General features: G+C 45.5%; 1 protein-coding gene across 3 annotated transcripts; it reads left to right on the top strand.

The window, feature by feature from the left end:
• Positions 1-27: 27 nt before the first annotated feature.
• LOC128423985 (uncharacterized) lies at positions 28-18,453 on the top strand. 3 transcript variants are annotated; one of them, XR_008332910.1, is made up of 4 exons: positions 28-773; positions 8,843-8,975; positions 12,832-17,035; positions 17,409-18,453. XR_008332910.1 is itself a non-coding variant. In XM_053409692.1 (3 exons), the coding sequence occupies exons 2-3, from the start codon at positions 8,879-8,881 to the stop codon at positions 16,572-16,574; spliced, it is 3,840 nt and encodes a 1,279-aa protein (XP_053265667.1). In that variant the 5' UTR covers positions 3,769-4,446; positions 8,843-8,878; the 3' UTR covers positions 16,575-18,453. The 3 variants fall into 3 exon arrangements, 1 of the variants encoding a protein (XP_053265667.1); XR_008332909.1 differs by lacking the exon at positions 28-773 and adding an exon at positions 3,769-4,446; XM_053409692.1 differs by lacking the exon at positions 28-773 and adding an exon at positions 3,769-4,446 and having other exon boundaries at positions 12,832-18,453.
• The last annotated feature ends 1,546 nt before the right edge of the window (positions 18,454-19,999 follow it).

Raw genomic sequence — 19,999 nt, 5'->3', positions numbered from 1 at the left:
ACCGGACCTGCTAGGCCCCTCGGTGAAGGGGTACAGTTAGGGTTACCCCAGAAAGCCCTAAAAACTGTTTGTGAATTCCCCCCCCCCCAGCCAGGCCTTGGCGTACGCATTTTAAAACTGCATATTCCTCTAAGACAAAAAGCACGAGCTAAGCAGTCCTCTCTGTAACAAAAACGCTGTAACAAACCTACAGCTGAGAACAGTAAAGCTTTTCGCTTCCCAGATCCAAGATAACCTTGTCCTGGTACATTGACTTGCAACATACTTCCGGGAGCAGAGCCAGAGAACGAAAAGCAACATTTCTATGTAAGAATCTGCGAAGGGGGAGAGGAAAAAAGGGGTTTGAAAAAAGGATAAAACCTGCTTGTAAAATGTTTTCGGTGCGGCCTGTCTTTTGTGACCTGAATCACACAGGTGCCTCTGCCCCCCCGGATGGCAGAATAAAACGCTCTTTCTCTGGATTAAACCCTTGGTGTCGTTTGGCTCCTTTTGTCTCTGCTCAGGTGCAACAATTATTCCTACCCATGGATTAAAAAGGCTTCATATTTCTGGTGCATCAGGCCGGGAAAAAGCACGTTCCCCGAGATCGAGGGACAAAAAGGTCCAGGGCGTCACTGCAAGGCGAGCAGCTCGGGATCCTGGGTCAACAGTTCCAGCACGCATCCTGCCAACTTCTTGGGAGGGACTGGCCACCTGTTCCTGAGTGGACACGCGACAAGTGACGGAGAGAAAGAGCAACGGCCGTGCAGAAAGAAGGTACCTCGAGGAACAAGGTAGCTCCACAGGGTTAGGTGGGAGCAAAGAGAGTTTGATCAGCTCCACCAGTAGGGCAGTAAAAGGTGCCACTGGTTTTGGTTTTGCCCAGAAAAGCAGCAAAAAGGGTGCTGCTGGGCCCCGGTCGAAGTCTAAGCGCTGTCGGTTGTGGTTTTGGTGTTGGTAAAAAGGGGATTGGGGGAGGTGCATGGGTTTTTCTGAATGTGCGTGTGGGGACACTCCAGTGAATGTTTTGAGTGTGTGAGACGTTGAAAGCAACGTCTGGCCTGTGACTGAGTGAAAAAATAATAATGTTAGGAGGAGGGAGTGTCCCAGTGTCCCCAGGATCCCAGAGTCATGGGAAATAAAAGCAGTAAAACAATTCTTGAGACACCACTACAGAGCTTTCTGGAAAACTGGAAAAGTGCCACGAAAGCTGAAGAGTGGGGATGCAAACTCAAAAAAAGCAGACTCCAACATTTATGTGAAGTTGACTGGCCTTCATATTTACCAGAATGGCCTCCTGGAGGATCCTTTGATGCAAACTTGGTCAATGTTTTATGGAGTAACATTTTCAAGGCCCACACAGATCAGATTCCCTATATTTCTATCTGGAAAGCCAATGTGGATCAAAATCCCTCATGGCTTCGGAAAAATAGAATTGTGACTGCCCAAGTCAAACTGTGTTCAGTACAATTACAAGTTAAAAAGCCACCAGTTTTGCCAGTCCTAGAAGAGGAGATAATTACCCCCCACCACCACCATATGCAGCAATTGTGCCAAGGCAACCAAATCTGGGAGCAAATAGGGCTGCTTCTCCGCCCAATGCCCAGACTGAGGACCCAAAGGAGAAGATTCCCCCCTCTGCCCCTCCCCAACCCCCTTGTGATGCAAGCAAGGAAGGTGAAGAGAAAGGTGATGATGATGATGATGATGACTTCAGAAAAACTCTAGATAAAGAGATAAGATGGACTAGTAAGCAGTCTGACAGAGTGTTCCAGTATGTAGAACCGTTTAAAACAGAACTGGATGTGGCCCCCTGGGTTCTAGAAGCAGCCCAGTGCCAGGATGAGAATTGGAGAAAAAAGCAAAAGGTTTTGGGAACAGCGTGGGACAGGGCAACAAAACATGGAGAGACCCTTAAATCTAAGGCTTTGTCCAAATCCACTGTGGTGGCCCCTCTCAGGCAAGGGTATGATCCTTTGGAACAGCCAGGTGATCAGGGCGTTAGACCCCCAAGGACCTTTACCATTCAGCATGTCCCTTTTACAAGCTCCGATATTTGCAATTGGAAAAATCAAAATCCTTCTTTTGAGGAAAATCCTGCAAAAATAATTAGACTTTTTGAAGGTGTGTTCAAAACCTATATGCCTATTATTTCTGAATTGAGGAAATGAATTTGGATATTTTTTAGCGTTCTTTCTCCTCCCATATTGAGGGGCACAGTAATGCCCCCCCCCCGTGTCCCCTGAGGGAAGGCAGAGTTGGTCACGAATGGGAGAGAGGAGCCCCACACAATGCTCTGACACAGCCAGACCTCCAACAGATTTCTAAATATATATTATATATCTAATAATGCCAGATCATCCTGGAGCCAGAGGAAAGCCAAGGCCGGATTTGAGGATCCGCCACAGCTCACAAACCTATTTAAGGGGAGATACGGGGCTTGGTTGCCCCATATTCTCCTGTGCCGACTCCCTCTCGGGAGCCTGTACAATGGGAGAGGGGTGCAGGCAGGAAATGGGGGGCGACCCCCATTAGAACCGCCATATCCACCTTGTGGTGGGCATTGTGCCCAAGGCCAAGTCAGCAGAGTTCAGGGTGAAGTGAATGGTGGGGGGCACACACACACCCCCGGAGGGTCCCCTCTGCCCTCCCCACCATTCTTATGGCACTGCTCTGCAGGCCAAATCCTGCCACTGTTCTTCATAAGGCCATGGCCAGGTGGGAGCATCCCCTCAGCCTCCTCTTCTCTCCCCTCAGCCTGGGGCCACATGACAGGCAATGCGCCCCCAGGCTCCATTTTGTGAGGCCAGCATGGTGGGGGAAACAGCCTCCCTCCGCTTGCCAGGAAGGGCCACTTTGGGGAGTGGGCTTGGGGGTTCCCGACTCCTCTGTGGAAGCCCCTCTGGAAAAGCCTTGCCCAACAGGGCAGCCATTTTGGGGCAGCATCAATCCAGCCCCACAGTTCTGATGCGTGAAATGGCGACCGGAGCCAAGAGGGCGCTGAGGGGGGCAGAAATACGTGCCCCAAATAGGCCGAGTTTTCCTCCTCCTGTCGCTTGATGACAGTGATATTAAGTCCCTTCACCCGGAGCTTTTCAGCTTCATAAAAAGGGTGCTAGTCAGGGATCTGAGAGATTGCACCGAACGCTCAGAAGGGATATTCTGAAAAGCGAATGGCAGCGTATCTCCTTCCTCATCGCTTTTCCAGGCCCGAAATCCCAGGAATTAGGGAGTGGTGCTCTTGAGTTTTGTGCAAACGCTGCAGGATGGACAGAAATCACAGAACAAATATTGTTAACCTAGAAGCTGACTGTTTCTTTCCCCTGCAGAAGCAAAAGGAGTGAATTGCCCTAAGCAGTGTGAGGACTGGTTCTGAGGAGAAGTTTAGACGCTTTCCCCTCAGAAACAGCTAGGATTTTCCCGCTCTTTTTCCTGAGGCCACCAGAACAGCAGGTTCAAAATGTTTCCCTCCAGAGCAGCATCAGAAGAGCCTTTGGCCAGTCAAATAAATAAGATTTGTGAGGGGAGTTCATCATGAGGAGTTTAAAATGTTCCTTTCCCTGGGGCAGGCGGGGGGGATTTGGGGCGCAAAAGATGTTGCCAAACTACAACTCCCACCGGCCCCAGCTAGCCTGGCCAAAGGGCCGGGTGGTGGGAGTTGTAGTTCATCAGCCTCAGGAGGGGACGGCCCCATCACATTTATACCGGGAGGCAAATTCCTGTCAGCTCTTCCACCCTCTGAATACACAGAATTCCCTCATGAGGGGTTTGGCAGGTTTCCCCAGAGCATGGCCCCACTGCTGCCACAATGCACAAAAATGGAAGATAATATTTATTGCTGCTGTTGTTTGTACAACAGCCCTTCACCCAAACATCTCAAGGCAGTTCTTCTCTCCTAATCACATATAAACTGAGGCTGGTTGTGGCTCGATGTCGAGGGAAACCTTCCTCTACTGCCAAGAGCCCACATATCTGAGGCCAAGATGGAGGCCCTGATGACAACCTCTTTCCCAAAAGCCCAGGGGGGATCCCTGGTGATGTCAATCTCTGCTGTATGAAGCCAACCAGCTTCCATGGATCCATTTTGAGTCTGGATACCAGGAAAGGGAGGGTTGTGCAACTAAGGACCTTGTTTCTGCATGAATCCGACTTGTGGGGAGGCCGCAGGAGGGGGTTGGACTAGATGGCCCTTGGGGTCCCTTCCAACTCTACGATGCACTGCTGAAGAGCCTTTTGGGAGTGAAATGCTGACGAGTGGAAATGGGTTCCCACTATCTCGCAACTTCCTTCAACCCCTGAAAGTGATCCTTGTCCCCTTGCACTTTGTGACTCCCAAGTATATAAAAGGAAAAGTGGCCTCTGTGCCTGAAGCAGACCTGTGCTGTAAGAGGGGACCAACGCAAGTCAAGACAAACTCAAGCAAGAGAGCCACTTGGAGGCAAGATTCATCCGATTTCCACGTTTCTGGTAAGACGCGTTTGCACATTAGAAATTGTCACGGCTTCTTTTGTTGTCAAAGGCTTCTTTTGCACGGCTGCTGCAAACCGTTCCAGCTGGCATATTGCAGAGGGGACTTGGTGACGGGATCTTGGGCTGATGATGCCCTCGCCTCCTGCTCTCTGGCTCTTTGGAAAGGCCACGAATCCAGCCTGATTTGGCCCAGACTTGGAGCAAAGGAATGAAGGCTGCAGCGCAAGGGTCTCCTGGGCTTTTGGGGTGGGACATGGGGGACCCCTGCCCTGACTCCTAAGATGCTGAGCACCTCTGCTGCTGCCAGTTGCTTCCTTGCAGGAGGGATGGGGCTGGCGGCTGTGGACCATCTGGACTATTGTGTCCTGGACATTTCTGTGTGTTCCCTTGGTTTGTTTTACCAGTCTCCATCAATTAATGAGAAAAGTACTTCAGTCATTGATGGCATCCCCAATTGTTTATTCTTCTCTGATCTCTGCCCCTTTCTCCTATTTTAAGACTGCAGCATGTGTGAGATTGCTCTCAATCCTCGCAATTTGGGGGAGACCTGCATCAGATCTCTTTCTCTCCCTCTCTGCCCTACCTTTCCTTTTGCCTCATCTTGGGGGAAAGCTGGGGGTGTCAAGAGAAATTGAGGGATCTTCAAAGGGTTGGCAACCTGCCCAGTTTCTGCAAGCACAATCAGAGCGTAGGTGGAACTCAGCTCCAACTCCACTTCTGCTATCTCACACCTTTGGCTTTTCCCACTCTGTATAGGAGGAATCTTCCCTCCTTGCAAAGTGATTGAATGAAAGGTCTGCTGCCCAGGAAGAGAGGCTGAGAGCAGGTGGCAAATTGCAGGACCCATTTCCTTGGCAGATCTCTTGCGCTGCTGAAATGTGTACTGCCTTGAACTCTGTTTAATTGCGGTGTGGTGGGGTGAACAGCTGGGTGCTGGAGGTACCTAATGCCCCATCAGGTGTTGCCCTGGTCTCCTTGAATGTGGGGTAAGGATACTACTCTGAAGGAAGCCCTCCTTGGATATCTAAATTTCTACAAAAAGGGAAAGAAATAGGAACAAACATGAGCAGCTTTGTCTTGTAAGCTTGGCCCTGCTCTTCTCCCTTTTGGCAGCTTCAAGATTATTCCAGCCACACTCTCCTACCAAATCTGCAGCTGTTTCTGCCCACACATTAATAGCCTGGCCAGTAATCTGGCTGCTGCATTCTAGACTGGTTGATTTTTCCAAGTGGGGCTGGATCTGGTGCGCAGAGTGAAGGGAGTTCAGACTGGGCTCTGCCAAGTAAAGTGAAAGCAAAAGAGGCGAAGGCACAGGGAGCTCAAGTTCACAGCTGGTCAAGGCCGGTTGTAAGGAAGGTTTCTCCCCAGCCAGAGCCTTTCCCAGAAAGGGAGAGATTTCCTTTCACCAGTGTAAATACATCCCACACTACAACTGGTTAGGGTTTTCTGGTCAGGTGTGTGTGTGTTTGAGAATATAATTTCATAAAACTATCATTTTGATTATTCCATTTACTTTTGAGTTTATGGCCTAGCTAAACTGCCCTTTACAGTACAGAATTAGCTGCTTTTAGGGACTGCATGTGGTGAATGTCTGTTCCAGAACACGGAAAAGAATAAATTGTTATGGGCTCTATGGTGGTCACCGTATCCCTGAAAAGAGAATCGGCTAGACAGGGCAGTTGGGATTAATCTTGAGTTGTTTTGCAGACAGATGGGAAAGGGTATTGGGAGACATTTAATGAACAGGAAACCTAGTCAAAGTCTTAATAAAGAAAGACCCTGGAAATGGTTAAATGTAAATGGATGCTTTAGCTGAGATTCCTGCATTGCAGGGGGTTGGACTAGATTACTCTAGGGGGTCCCTTCCAACACACCTGGAGTACTTTGTAAGGTTCAGGGCGCCACAGTTTAAGAAAGATACTGACAAGCTGGAACGTGTGCTGGGGCAGGAGACCAAGATGATGAAGGGTCAGGAAACCAAGCTTTTGGGGGAAGTGGTTGAGGGAGTTGGGTGTGGTTAGCCTGGAGAAGAGAAGACTGAGACATGATATGAGAGCCATCTTGAAATACCTGAAGGGCTGACACAGGGAAGATGGAACAGGCTCTTTGCTGCTGGTCCAGGGGGCAGGACCTGAACCAATGGATTCAAATGTCAAGAAATGACTTTCCAGCTGAGCATTAGGAAGAACCTTCTGACGGAAGGAGCTGTTCGACTGTGGGACACACTCCCTTGTTGTTGGGTGGTGGTCTCTCCTTCCTTGGAGGTTTTCAAGCAGAGGTTGGATGGCCATCTGACTTGGATGCTTTAGTTGAGATTACGTCAGGGATTCTTCAGCTGTGGGTTGCAGGGGGTTGGACTAGATGACCTTTGGGTGTGCCTTCCAACTCTACAGTTCTGTGTTCCTCTACAAAAGATTTTCTTTTTTTTAATGTATTTTTATTAAAGATTTTCTTTATTTACAAAGGTAGGTGCAATGTCTCTCTCTCATATTTTTTTCCCATGTAACATTTTTCTTTTTACAAATCGGTTTCATTTGTTGAGAGATTAGGAAGACTAGGGGGAAAGAGGCTGAGGGGGGAAAGGTGAGTGGGGGTGGGCGGGGTGGTGATGTTTCTATTTTACTTAATATATGTGGGGTTTGGTGTCAGCGTTGCTTGTGCAGGTTCTCTGCTATTCACTTGTGTTCCTTTGGTAGTGAGAGAGGTTGGGGTTGGCCTAGGGTGTAGTTGTTTGTTTGTGGTTGGCTGTGGTGATCTTTGTTTTCTTGTGTGAGTGGGGTGGGTGGGTGTTTTGGATCAGGTTAGCCATATTGATTTGTATACTGTCGGTGGATTTTTGTCATCGTCTTGTTGAGCTGTGTATGTGATAAAGGGGAGCCATACCAGGGTGAAGGTGTCTTCTTCTATTTGTCCCCCTGTCAGTTTCAGTTTATTGGCAAATTTTTCTAGTAAGGCTGTTTCCCATACTATTTGGTACCTTGGTCCATGCTTACTCCTGACAGGTCTCTCCAGTGTCTGGTTATGGTGCTTCTGGCTGCTGAGAGTAGGTGGGTTATGAGTTCTTTGTGGTGTAAGTGGGCATTGTTGTCTTGGAAGCTGTTTAGTTGGGCCAATTCTGGGGTGATTTCTAATACTTGCTTGGTTATTTTACATATTTATCGTATGGCTGTTGTCCAGAATAGTTGGATTTTGGGACACTCCAACCACATGTGGAGATATGTGCCTGTGGAGGTGACCCTCTCCAGCATTTTGGTGAGGTTCCTGGGCGTATTAGTGCTAGTTTCCTTGGTGTTAGGTACCACCTGCAGGTGATTTTCAGATTGAATTCTTTTTTCTTGTCTTTTTGGATATGGATTTTAAGGGGGGTTTAGACCACATTATGGTCCATTGAGTGGGGTTAATCTCATAGCCTATGTCATTCTCCCATTGTTCTTTGATTGTATCTAGGGAGTTTGTGAGGTTTTGGAGTAGTATTTTGTATATTGCGGATACCATCCCTTTACCGTGCTATTTGGCTCCCATTGTGCCATGAACTTCTTGGTGCAGCACAAGGAGTAATATAAGAGAGCAGCAACTTCCATTTCAGCTTGTATTCATCACGATCAGTGCTGTTTCCTCTGCAGTTTGTTTCTGCCAAATACTACTTTGTGTATCTCGCTGTTAGCTATGGCAGCATCATTCATAATTATTGTTGTTCTTGTGTGATTTGGCTGGCTGCATGTATGAGCTCCCCACTTTGATAGCCTCCTTGAATACTGTGCCAGAGTGGTGCCAAAACTGGTGGTGGTAGAATATTTCTCTACCATCCGAAATGTTCTCAGGAGGCACAATTCTCAGCCAAATGGAAATTCAGTGTAGGAAGCACCCAGTGGTTGTTCCTGGAAAATATTGATCTTCCCTTCCAGCTCCTGTGACCCCTTGTGCCCCCCCAACCCTTTCCAGAGGGCCTGGATAGTGTAGTGTCTGCCATACAGGGCTGCAGTGGGATTCCCCTGACTTTGGGCCTAGGAATCCTGTCCAAGCAGAGCCCCCATTGGACATGATCCCTTTGCCCAGTTTCAGGGTGATTTCCCCTTCCACTGCAATTCTGTGTGACACAGTCCCCTTTGTTCAGGGTGCAGGGATCACTGGATAGAGATCAACTGCTACAGGGGGCTGTAGATGGGAGGGAAGAAGATCAGTTGCACAAGCAGCCTTGAATATGTGCAACTACTGCATACAACCGTCTAATTCCCCCCATGTGACATTACCTCCCACCTCCCTTTTGGGGGGGGGTCTTGAAGGCATGTTGGCATCCCTCTTTGGATGGTAGTGCTAATCTTCCTCTTTTCCCCACACACTTTGCATGCCAAATAATCTTTCCAGAGTCCTTCACATCTCTTGTTTCTTGCAGGGAGGTGAAGGCAGGAGAGCAACCTGGACCAGAGCCATGGACAGATCAGATGACACGGTTGAAATACCAGCCCTGGGCCGCCCATTCCAGCTGGGGATGCTGTACGACTGTCGTAAAGATGCCCTCATCCCAGGTAGAGCTGGTGCAAGGAAGAGCTCACACTTAGCAGTTGGCCCAAACAGTGCACTTTCAGTGCTAAACGTGCTCCTCAAATTCATTTTCAACATCCCTTACTGTTTGCTTCCACTTCTTTTGCCAACGTTTGTGTTCCTTTATGTTCTCTTCATTTGGACAAGACTTCCACTTATTAAAAAGAAGTCTTCTTGCCCGTGATAGCGTCTTTGCTCCTTAACCTTGCTGGCATCGTCTTGGCCAAATCATCACCATCAACATCTGTCAATAAAGATTCAGCAGGTGTGTTCTGTTTAAATTTTTTAAAGCTTGCTGAAAACCTTTGTAGTCCACCAGGCCTATGCAGGCCATTAAGAATACATCTTTCCACAATTATTACTGTAGGTAAAAAAACCAGGACTTTTTTTCAGCCAGAACCTGCCAGAACTCAGTACCGGCACCTCTCAGGTGGGCACAATTGCATTGTAAGAGAACAAGGGAAGCATTCATGGAGAGTTCTTTTTTCCTTGAAAAATACCACATTAAACATGCTTACAATTATGTTTTTCTAATTATTATGTCCCAAGTTTTCGTTATCTTAGCCCATTCCTCATCTTATATACTAAGACATAATTTTATTCTGTTCATAACCCCCTTCTCCTTTTTGAAATTCTTCTTTTCATTCGCATTTAACCAAATCCCACATGCCCTGTTACCTTCACTTCCCACATCATGTTAACACTCGAACATTTTACAATATTTTTGTAAATAGTCCTTAAACTTTTTCCAGTCTTGTTCCATCAGTTCTTCTCCCTGGTCCCGAATTCTGCCAGTCATTTCAGCCATCTCCATGTAGTCAATCACTTGCATCTGCCATTCTTCCACGGTGGGTAAATCTTGTGTCTTCCAATACTTGGCGAGAAGTATTCTTGCTGCTGTTGTTGCATACATAAAAAATGTTCTGTCTTTCTTTGGTACCCGTTGGCCAACTATGCCCAAAAGGAAGGCCTCTGGTTTCTTGGGAAAGGTAAATTTAAATACCTTCTTCATTTCATTATATATCATTTCCCAGTAAGTCTTAACCCTTGGGCATGTCCACCAAAGGTGAAAGAATGTTCCCTCAGCTTCTTTACATTTCCAGCACTACTTGTCAGGCAGGTGATAAATTTTTGCAAGCTTAACTGGGGTCATGTACCACCTGTAAATCATTTTCATAATATTCTCCTTTAAGGCAGTGCATGCCGTAAACTTCATACCGGTGGTCCACAACTGCTCCCAGTCAGCAAACATAATGTTATGACCTATGTCCTGCGCCCATTTAATCATTGCTGATTTAACCGTTTCATCCTGTGTATTCCATTTCAACAGCAAGTTATACATCTTTGACAAAATCTTAGTTTTTGGTTCTAACAGTTCTGTTTCCAATTTTGATTTCTCCACCTGGAAGCCAATTTTTTTGTCCAAATTGTAGGCCTCTCTTATTTGATAATAATGAAGCCAATCTCGCACTTTGTCTTTTAATTTCTCAAAACTCTGCAGTTTCAGTCTGTCACCTTCTTGTTCCAAAATTTCCCAATATTTTGGCCATTTGGCCTCCATATTGAGCTTTTTCTGAGACTTAGCTTCCATAGGTGACAACCACCTTGGGGTTTTACTTTCCAGCAAATCTTTATATCTTGTCCAGACATTAAACAGAGCTTTCCTGACAATATGGTTTTTAAATGCCTTATGTGCTTTAACCTTGTCGTACCACAAATATGCATGCCACCCAAAAACATTATTGAAACCTTCTAAATCCAGAATGTCCGTGTTCTCAAGAAGCAGCCAGTCTTTTAACCAGCAAAATGCTGCTGATTCATAGTACAATTTAAGGTCTGGCAGGGCAAATCCACCTCTTTCTTTTACATCAGTTAAAATTTTAAACTTTATTCTGGGTTTCTTGCCCTGCCAGACAAATCTAGAAATATCTCTCTGCCACTTCTTGAAACAATCCATCTTGTCCAAAATTTGCAAAGATTGGAACAAAAATAACATTTTTGGCAAAACATTCATCTTTATAGCTGCGATTCGACCCAACAAGGAAAGCTTCAAATTAGACCAAATTTCTAAATCTTTTTTAACTTCTGACCAACATTTCTCATAATTATCTTTAAATAAATTCAAATTTTTCGCAGTCATATTAATCCCTAGGTATTTCACTTTCTTAACCACAGTTAAACCTGTTTCATTCTGAAACCTGTCCTTTTCTATTGGAGTTAAATTCTTCTCTAATACTTTAGTTTTTGACTTATTTAATCTAAATCCTGCCACATGACCAAATTCTTTAATCAATTCCAAAGCTCTTTTCATACTAGATTCCGGCTCCTGTACAGTCAAAACCAAATCATCTGCAAAGGCTTTCAATTTATATTGTTTGGCTCCGACCTGTATTCCTTTAATGGACCGGTCCCTTCTAATCATGTTCAGCAACACCTCCAGGACCGAAATAAATAATAATGGAGAGATAGGGCAGCCCTGACGTGTTCCTTTTTCTATCATAAAATCTTCAGTCACCACATTATTTACAATCAATTTTGCTTTTTGTTCTGAATAGATTGCTCCTATACCATTTTCGAATAAAGGGTTTGAACTTGCTGAATTAGATTGGAATAAAGAGGAACACAAAAAAGGGAGATGTGAGGAGGTCAGGACAGAGGGATATGGAATTTTGTAACTTTTTAAAGTGGATTTTTCTTTTTTCTATTTTTCTTTTTTGCTATATATTTTTGTTTCTTGTTTCTTCTGTGGGCTATAATTAATGGAATGATCTATGTGAAATGATGAACTTTTTGTTTTGTAAAACTCTAATAAACATTTATTTAAAAAAAAAAGAAAAATACCACATTAAACATAAAAAAACTTCCCTAAACAGGGCTGCCTTCAGATGTCTTCTATAGGTTGTCTAGTTACTTTTCTCCTTGGCTCAGGGGTCACATAACTCCATACCCTCCAACATTTCTCTGATGAAAATAGGGATGTCCTACGCCTAAGGGAAAGCAGAACATTCAGGGATCAAATCAGAAACCGGGATGGCTTCTGTAAATCCAAGACTGTCCCTGGAAAATTGGGACACCTGGAGGGACTGTAATCCATTGTTGTGTTCCGGTACCAATAATTTAACAACTTTCACCACTGTAACTAAGCCAAGTTTTACTCCCTGTGTTTTCTGACTGCTGTATGGAAAAGGACATGAATCTGACCTTTGGAGAGTTTTTAAGTAAACCATTACGAACTTACCAAACATGTGGTCTTTTTCAATGCTGGGGGGGGGGGGGACTATTTTGGAAGGAACTCACAAGCACATATTTTAAAGGTCTGACAGCCTATATTTCCACACTTTGCTTTGTTGCATATTTTGTGATTTTAAATCTGCTGGGGTTCTCTCACCAAAGTGTTTTGTCCCAACTTGGATCTTGGCCCCCAGGGAATTCTCCTTATATATACCCATTTTTTCCATGCCAGTCAACAACTAGCACCAGCTCTCTAGGGCCTCAAGCAGGAGATGTTCACAGGCCAAAATGGTGGTGATTGAATCTTATCCCTGCTGCTGAGCCAGTGCCCACCCCCTTTCTGAGGCCTGTACAACAGAAGCTCATGAAATGTTCACATTTGTTCCATTATCTGGTCAAAGATTTTCCCTGTCTTTTGCAAAGTTTTACAAAACTGCACAAACCTCTTTCGTTGCGGATGGGACAAAATTCATGAGTGCAGACAATGTGGGCAATGATAGGTCTATTTTATCTCCTTGTTTCTCTGTACACCCTCAGGCATTAGGCTAATTGTGTTCTACATTTGTATGAACATACTCAAGCCTTGCATATTTCTCTGCTTTATCCCAGGAATCACCCTTTGGGATCAGGCCTCACTTCAGAAGGACTTGTGTATCAAACCTCAACCCAAGGCTGAATATGAAATCATTGCATCTGACTCCATCGATGATAAGGCCTCTGCCCTCAATGTCTCAGCATCACTCAAGGCCAGTTTTTTGGGGGGATTGGTTGAAGTGGGTGGATCAGGCAAATTCCTTCAAGCCACCAAGAAGTCCACGAAACAGGCCAGAGTCACTCTGCAGTACAAAGCTACCACCAAGTATTCACAGCTGACCATGAGCCATTTGGGAACCCAAAATGTCATTTATCCAGCTGTTTTTGAGCATGGCACAGCCACCCATGTTGTCACTGCCATCTTGTATGGAGCCCAAGCTTTCTTTGTGTTTGACCGAAATGTCTCTTCTTCTGAGTCTGTGCAAGATATACAAGGAAGCCTCAACGCTGCGATCAACTTGATTGCAGTCTCTATCAAAGGGGAAGCATCTGTCCAGATAGAGGAGAAGGAGAAAGCCCAAACGGAGAATTTCAGCTGCAAGTTCTATGGGGATTTTTCTTTGGAAAGTAATCCGGTGACTTTTCAAGATGCCATGAAAGTCTACAGCGATCTGCCCCAAAAGCTTGGGGAGGATGGAGAGAAGGCTGTGCCTGTCAGAGTTTGGCTGTACCCACTGACCAAGCTAGATTCCAGAGCAGCTAAGATGGTGCGTGAGATCAGCTTAGCACTGATCTTTGATGCTCAAACTGTCTTGGAGAAACTGAATGAAATCAACATGCGATGTAATGATCTGGCTATGAATCCTGTTGCTGAAAACTTCCAAGAATTCAAGATGAAAATCAAGAGATTCAAGGATCTGTGCAAGCAGCACAGGCAGACTTTCCAGAAACACCTGGCAGGAATCCTGCCTTTGATCCGGGGAGGGGGGAAAGAGGAAAGTGTTCTGGTGGACATTTTAATGTCCATTAACCAGTCTCCCTTCAACAGCCAAAGACTCAGTGAGTTTTTGGATGCCAAGGAACGAGAGATTAATTTGGTGAATTCTTACCTTAGAATCCTAAGTGGAATGGAAGTAATCTCTTCCCAGAACAAACTGGAAGAAATCGTGCTAAATCCTGTGAATGAGTTTGTTGTCTCATTTACCTTCACTTCTTTACATGATGAGGAACCATTTTTAGCCACCCTACAAGACTGGCTTCAGAAAGATTTTTTTCAGGAAACAGCAAATTCCACCAGTGGCCAATTGACACCCAAGAACAGTAAAGCCTGGTTTGAGCACCAAGAGAGAAATCGGAATGCTCGTAAAGCTGCCAAATCCATTAGAGATTTTGCCCGGGTCAATAAATCAAACGAGAATACCCAGTTCCTTGTGGCTTCCGTCCCAGATCAAAACAACCCAGGTGCTTCCATTTACCTCTATGAAGATGGGGAAATGCTCAGCAGCAACTTTGAGCTGCCCTCAAAACCTCCCCCTCCACTGATTGGCCGAATTGGACATGAGAGTGTGCAGCTGACATTTCAACCAGCTGAGTATGGGAGGGCTTCAATCTCTAGCTATCAAGTAGAGTACAAGATTGCAGGAGAAGGAAATTGGAAGATTGTGAATACTGAGGACAGTCAGGAGACATTCCAAGTGAGAGGGTTGAGTGCAAACACAGAATACCAATTCCGATACACCGCTAGGAGCAAACCAGGACTTAGTGAGACTAGTGATTTGAGTAAATCTGTACAGACACGTCCTACCAGCCCTCCTGGGGAACTGAGAGTGATAATCGCAGAGTCTTCCAAAATCAGTCTTGTCTGGGAGAGCCCAAAGGTCTTTGGCCAGGGAGCTGTAATAAAGGAATACAAAGTGGACTACAGTGAAGAGGCTGGAGAGGCAAAAAGCAAGGACAAAGATGAATGGGCTGAAAAAAGAACAGGGAAGAAAACAGAGTTCTGTGAGATGGATGGTCTGAAGCCCCAGACACCCTACAGATTCAGAGTCTCAGCCATGTGTGCTGGTGGGGCTGAGAGTGAGCCCAGCAAAGAGATTGCGGTTTCCACATTGGAAGGAGACAAGAAGAGAGTAGCTTGTCAATACCTCCAAGGCAGCACCCGCGTGGAGGATGGGCCACCAGCAGTGTATGCTCTGCCACTGGAGCCCATACAGGATGCCTCTGGATCCTGTCTAACATACCAGCTAGGGAAAGAGAACATTCATGCCCCCAACAAAGTGATTATGGTGATGGGGGCAACAGGATCAGGGAAAACCACTCTCATCAATGGGATGATCAATTATGTCCTGGGTGTGCAATGGGGAGATAAATTCCGATTCAAACTTATTCATGAAAATACCAACAGAAGCCAAGCTCAAAGCCAAACATCAGAAGTGACTGCCTACGTTGTCCACCACTGCAAGGGTGTCCAAGTCCCCTATTCCCTCACCATTATTGACACTCCAGAATTTGGAGACACAAGAGGAATAGAGCATGACAAGTTGATAACAAAGCAGATCCTGGAGTTTTTCTCCTCCCCAGGGGGCACTGATCATATAGACGCCATCTGTATTGTCGTCCAGGCCTCTTTTGCTCGTTTAACTCATGCCCAGAAATACGTCTTTGACTCTGTGCTCTCCATCTTTGGCAAAGATATAAAGGACAACATCCAAGTCCTGATCACATTTGCAGATGGACAGACCCCTCCTGTTCTCAAGGCCATTAAGGAAGCCAATGTACCATGCGCCCAGGATGCCAAGGGCACCCCTGTGCACTTCAAATTCAACAATTCAGCACTGTTTGCCAACAATCCAGTGGAGCCCGGAGGCAACTTCAATTTTGATAAAATGTTTTGGAAAATAGGCACCATGAGCATGAAGACCTTCTTTGATTCATCCCACATGCTAGAAAGCAAGAGCTTAACATTGACAAAGGAAGTGCTCAGGGAGCGAAAAGAGCTTGAAGCTGCTATTGAAGGGTTGCAGCCCCAAATCAAAGCTGGACTGGCCAAGCTGGAAGAACTGAGGAAGACGCAGGAAGCCCTGGACAAGCATAATGCTGACGTGGCGGCAAACAGAAACTTTACATATGAGGTAGAGGTAACTGTACCAAAGAAGGAGGATATATCTGGCATGGGAAAATACATAACTAATTGCATGAATTGTCACTTCACCTGTCACTATCCTTGTAGAATTCCTAGAGATGAAGATAAGCATGGTTGTGCAGCTATCAATAAGAGGACAGGAAGATGCAGAGTCTGTCCGCGCCAGTGTGAGTGGAGTGTGCACTACAATCAGAAATACAAATTTGAATATACCACAAAAAAAGAGAGAAGGACCTATGAAGAACTGAAGCAAAAGTATGAACGTGCCTCTGGTGAGCTGATGACCACAGAGAAATTGCTTGAAAAGCTTAATGAGGAATATGAAGAAGTGAAAGACATCTTAGAAGAGCTCATCAAGAAATCATCTCAAAGCCTCCAGCGCCTTCAGGCGATTGCACTGAAGCCCAACCCACTCTCTACCCCAGAGTACATTGATCTGCTCATCATGTCCGAAGAACAGGAGCTGAAGCCTGGATATCAGCAGCGAATCCGGTCCCTGAAGGAAGTGAGGAAAGTAGCTGAGTTAATACAGAAAATTGCCAACAAGGAGCCTCTGCTACCTGGAGAGCAGAAGCTGTATGATCAAATTGAAGAAAAAAAGTCCTCTCTAGGAGGCAAACTTAGGAAATGGGGGGAAGTTGTTGTAAACTGGTTTAAACAAGGGGATCATATATAGCTTTTCAGGCACGCTTTGTTTGCTTTTGGCTATCAGCAGAGAGCTCAGGTTCTGTGAGTGTAATTCAGACCAGAGTCTCTTGCTCTCTGTGCATACTTGGGTGAAGGTGGCTATGGAAACATTTGTACCTGTCGTGAGGTGAGCATATCCACTTCTTCATTTGCCCGGCCAGTTTCGCTCGGGGAAACCTTTAGTGCTGAATCAGAACTAACAGCAATCAGGTTTTCCGTGGAATGCCATTTGTTCTGGTTTAGCGCTAAAGAGCAGGCTGGGGGTAAGCAGTGAGGCAAAGACAAAATTGCTTGGAGCTGTGCCTGGAAAGTGTGCGATGAGAGGAAAACTGCTCAGAACCATGCTTCCCAGGCACAGAACAGACAGAAGTGTGAACGAGCCCTTTGTTGCTGCAGACAAAATGCTTCCCAGTCATAGTTCCTACCAGCTTATTGTCTAATTGGTGTTGGGTGATGAAATATACTCAGAGTCGCAAAGTGATTTCATGCTCTTTATTCAGCTCATAGTAGTGAGGAGGAATGAATGAATGTCCTCAAAGTATCTGCTTTATATACATTATTTACACAATGGGCTGCACATGATTGGCTAATTCCGGAATTCTACTGTAAGCCAATCAGGTTGTGGATTCACTTCTATCTGGAGCATGATTGGGTGGTTCCTGCCAACCAATCATACTGCTGCATTGTTCTAGGACCAATCAGACTGCTGCATTCTGAATCCTATTGTTCTAGGACCAATCAGACTGCTGCATTTTGGATCCTATTGTTCTAGGACCAATCAGACTGCTGCAGTTTAGATCCTATTCAACTCAGTACATAACAGGTGAAATGCTGTTCTCTCCAGGGATTTGTATTATCTCCGATGACTGCCAATAATAATAATAAGGAAAGTGAATGGGGCCTGCTTCTGACCACCCCAGCATAAGAATGTGCCCATAAATCTGCCTGCCCTAGCAGCCTTTGGAACGTGATTGGAAACTTGGGGTGTTGCAGGAATGCTCTTGACAGGAGCTGCTTATGACCCCTTTGTCCTAGCAAGCTTTTGACCTGCCTGATTGATCTCTCTCCCATTCTTCCTTATCCATAGAATCTTAGAATTGTAGAGTTGGAAGAGACCCTGAGGGTCATCTAGTCCAATGCCTGCAATGCAGGATATCAACTAAAGTATCCATGACAGATGGCCACCCAACCTCTGCTTAAAAACCTTCAATAAAGGAGAGTCCACAACCTTCAGAGGCAGCCTCTTCCACAGTCAAACTACTCTTACCATTGGAAAGTTCTTCCTAATATTTAGTCAGAGCTCCTTTCTGGTAACTTGAATCCATGGGTCTGGTTCCTACCCTCTGGAGCCCTTCAGATAGGAAGATGTTTCTCCTGTCTCCTCTTAGTCTCCTCTTCTCCAGGCTAAACATACCCGGCTCCCTCAACCGTTCCTCATAAGGCTGGGTTTCCAGAGTATATTTTCAACTGGCGACTGATTGGAATCTCTGTGTGTGTGATTACTTGTAATATTTTTTCTTTCATTTTCTCATTGTTAGCCATCTAGATGTATTTTTGAAGATCCAGTAGGATATAATTTCTTTTTGAAAACACTCCTTAGCACTTAACCCTGGATATATCTGCATTTTGGGGGAGAATATTCTATTGTTGTTTGTATCAGCAATGCCAAAGAGGTTCCCTGCCAAGGAATTCCTGGAGCTGAAGCAGAAATCCAGTCTGAAGGATCCATGCCTAGAAGCCATATTCACCCTCAGGCGACTAGGGCATGACCAGATCACCTCTGCTGGCTGACAACTAGGTCAGACCAGATCCTGCCTCTTTCCCTGCACTGGGAGACTGCTGAGAAACTTGACTGCTGGAGATGTCTTGTGCACTTTGCATTTTGAACGCTGCACGCTGTAACCACAACTACCCACTGATTTCTCCCATGTTTGGGGAGTCATGTTTTACTGCTCCTTGCCTGCTTCCTGCAGCTGTGCCGTGAAACAGCTTCTAAATAAAAGCTACTCTGTTCTTTAAGAATGGTTTCATCAGTGTCTTCTGAGCAGGGCCTGTGCAAGACATTTTGCTACCTGAGGCGAATTAAAAGATGGCATCCGTCCCTCATACAGAGGTTGGACCAGCAGTTGGACCTTAACCCAGCCTGACTGCTGAGAGAGTGTCTCCACCACACCTGAGGCAGCACGAGATTTTAGTAGGGCCAGGAGGACATGCTGGGTAGCAGAGCTGGGCACCACATTCAGCTGAAGCCCAAATCCTTTCCCCTGTATTTTATAATTAAGGTTTTATTCAGACTTTTCATATTACATTTCATTGAAAAGCAAACTGATCTAAAGAAGAAGAGAAAGAAAGGTGCAACGTCCTCTCTGACAGGTAGATCTTAACTCTTATCCCGCACAGAAGGGGGTGGAGCCTCCCAACTCTCACCTGGGAGATTCTCTTTCTTCTCCCAGCTTCCCACCTTGGAAGATCCTGACTTCCCTGCCTCTCACACAGGGTCCTTCACCAGCCAGCCATCAGCCCAAATCCTGAGCCAGTTCAGAGGGATCTGGCCTTGGGTCAAATTGGGTCGAGACAGCCCCAGATCAGGTTGGGCCCCTCGCTGCGATCCAGAACTGTCAGGTGGCCAAACTGGGCACCTTCCAGCAAATATTAAAAACATAATAAAACATTAAACATTTAAAAAACAACCTTCCCTATACAAGATTGCTCTCAGACGGCTCGGGGGTCGAGTAACTCCATACCCTCCAACATTTCTCCAGTGAAAATAGGAACGTCCTAAGGAAAAGTGGGACATTCTGGGATCAAATCAGAAACTGGGATGGCTTCTCTTAAATCAAGGATGTCCCTGGAAAATAAGGACACTTGGAGGGTCTGATTTCCAAGCAAACAAGTCATAAATTTCATAAATTACATTTCCTGTTCCCATATCGGCCTGCAGTACAAGAAAGGAACGCACCCATTAATTTAATGCATTTCAGTTACAGAAACAGCACATCATTTTACTTAACAATATCTATTTTAACAAAAGTGGCTGCAAGTTAGCAAAGCCAAAAAAAAAAAAGGAGGAAGCTGTGGTCTATTTGAGCAATCAATCTGTGGTATGTTTTGAAATTACAGTATATTATTGCATAAGACACAAAGCAGAAGGGATTGTACACACACAGAGAGAGCAAGCTTGTTCTCTGAATGCCAATTCTTATCTAGCTAACAGCAGAAATATTAGCAGATTTGGGTGGGTAGCAGGAACCCCCAGGTTTGAAGAAGCACAACATGTACACATCCCACCACCTTTCAGGAAAAAATATTTCCTGGGGGAGACTAACCAGCCCAAAGCCCAGCGGCCCAGGAAGGCTGAGTCACTGCTGGGGAAGAAATGGGAAAGTGGGTGGGAAGAGGAATGGAATGGAGTGT

Source organism: Podarcis raffonei, chromosome 12 (assembly GCF_027172205.1).
Source record: "Podarcis raffonei isolate rPodRaf1 chromosome 12, rPodRaf1.pri, whole genome shotgun sequence".
NCBI lineage: Eukaryota > Metazoa > Chordata > Lepidosauria > Squamata > Lacertidae > Podarcis > Podarcis raffonei.
The sequence above is the reverse complement of the archived record's forward strand: the minus strand, read 5'-3'. Positions and strand labels throughout refer to the sequence as shown.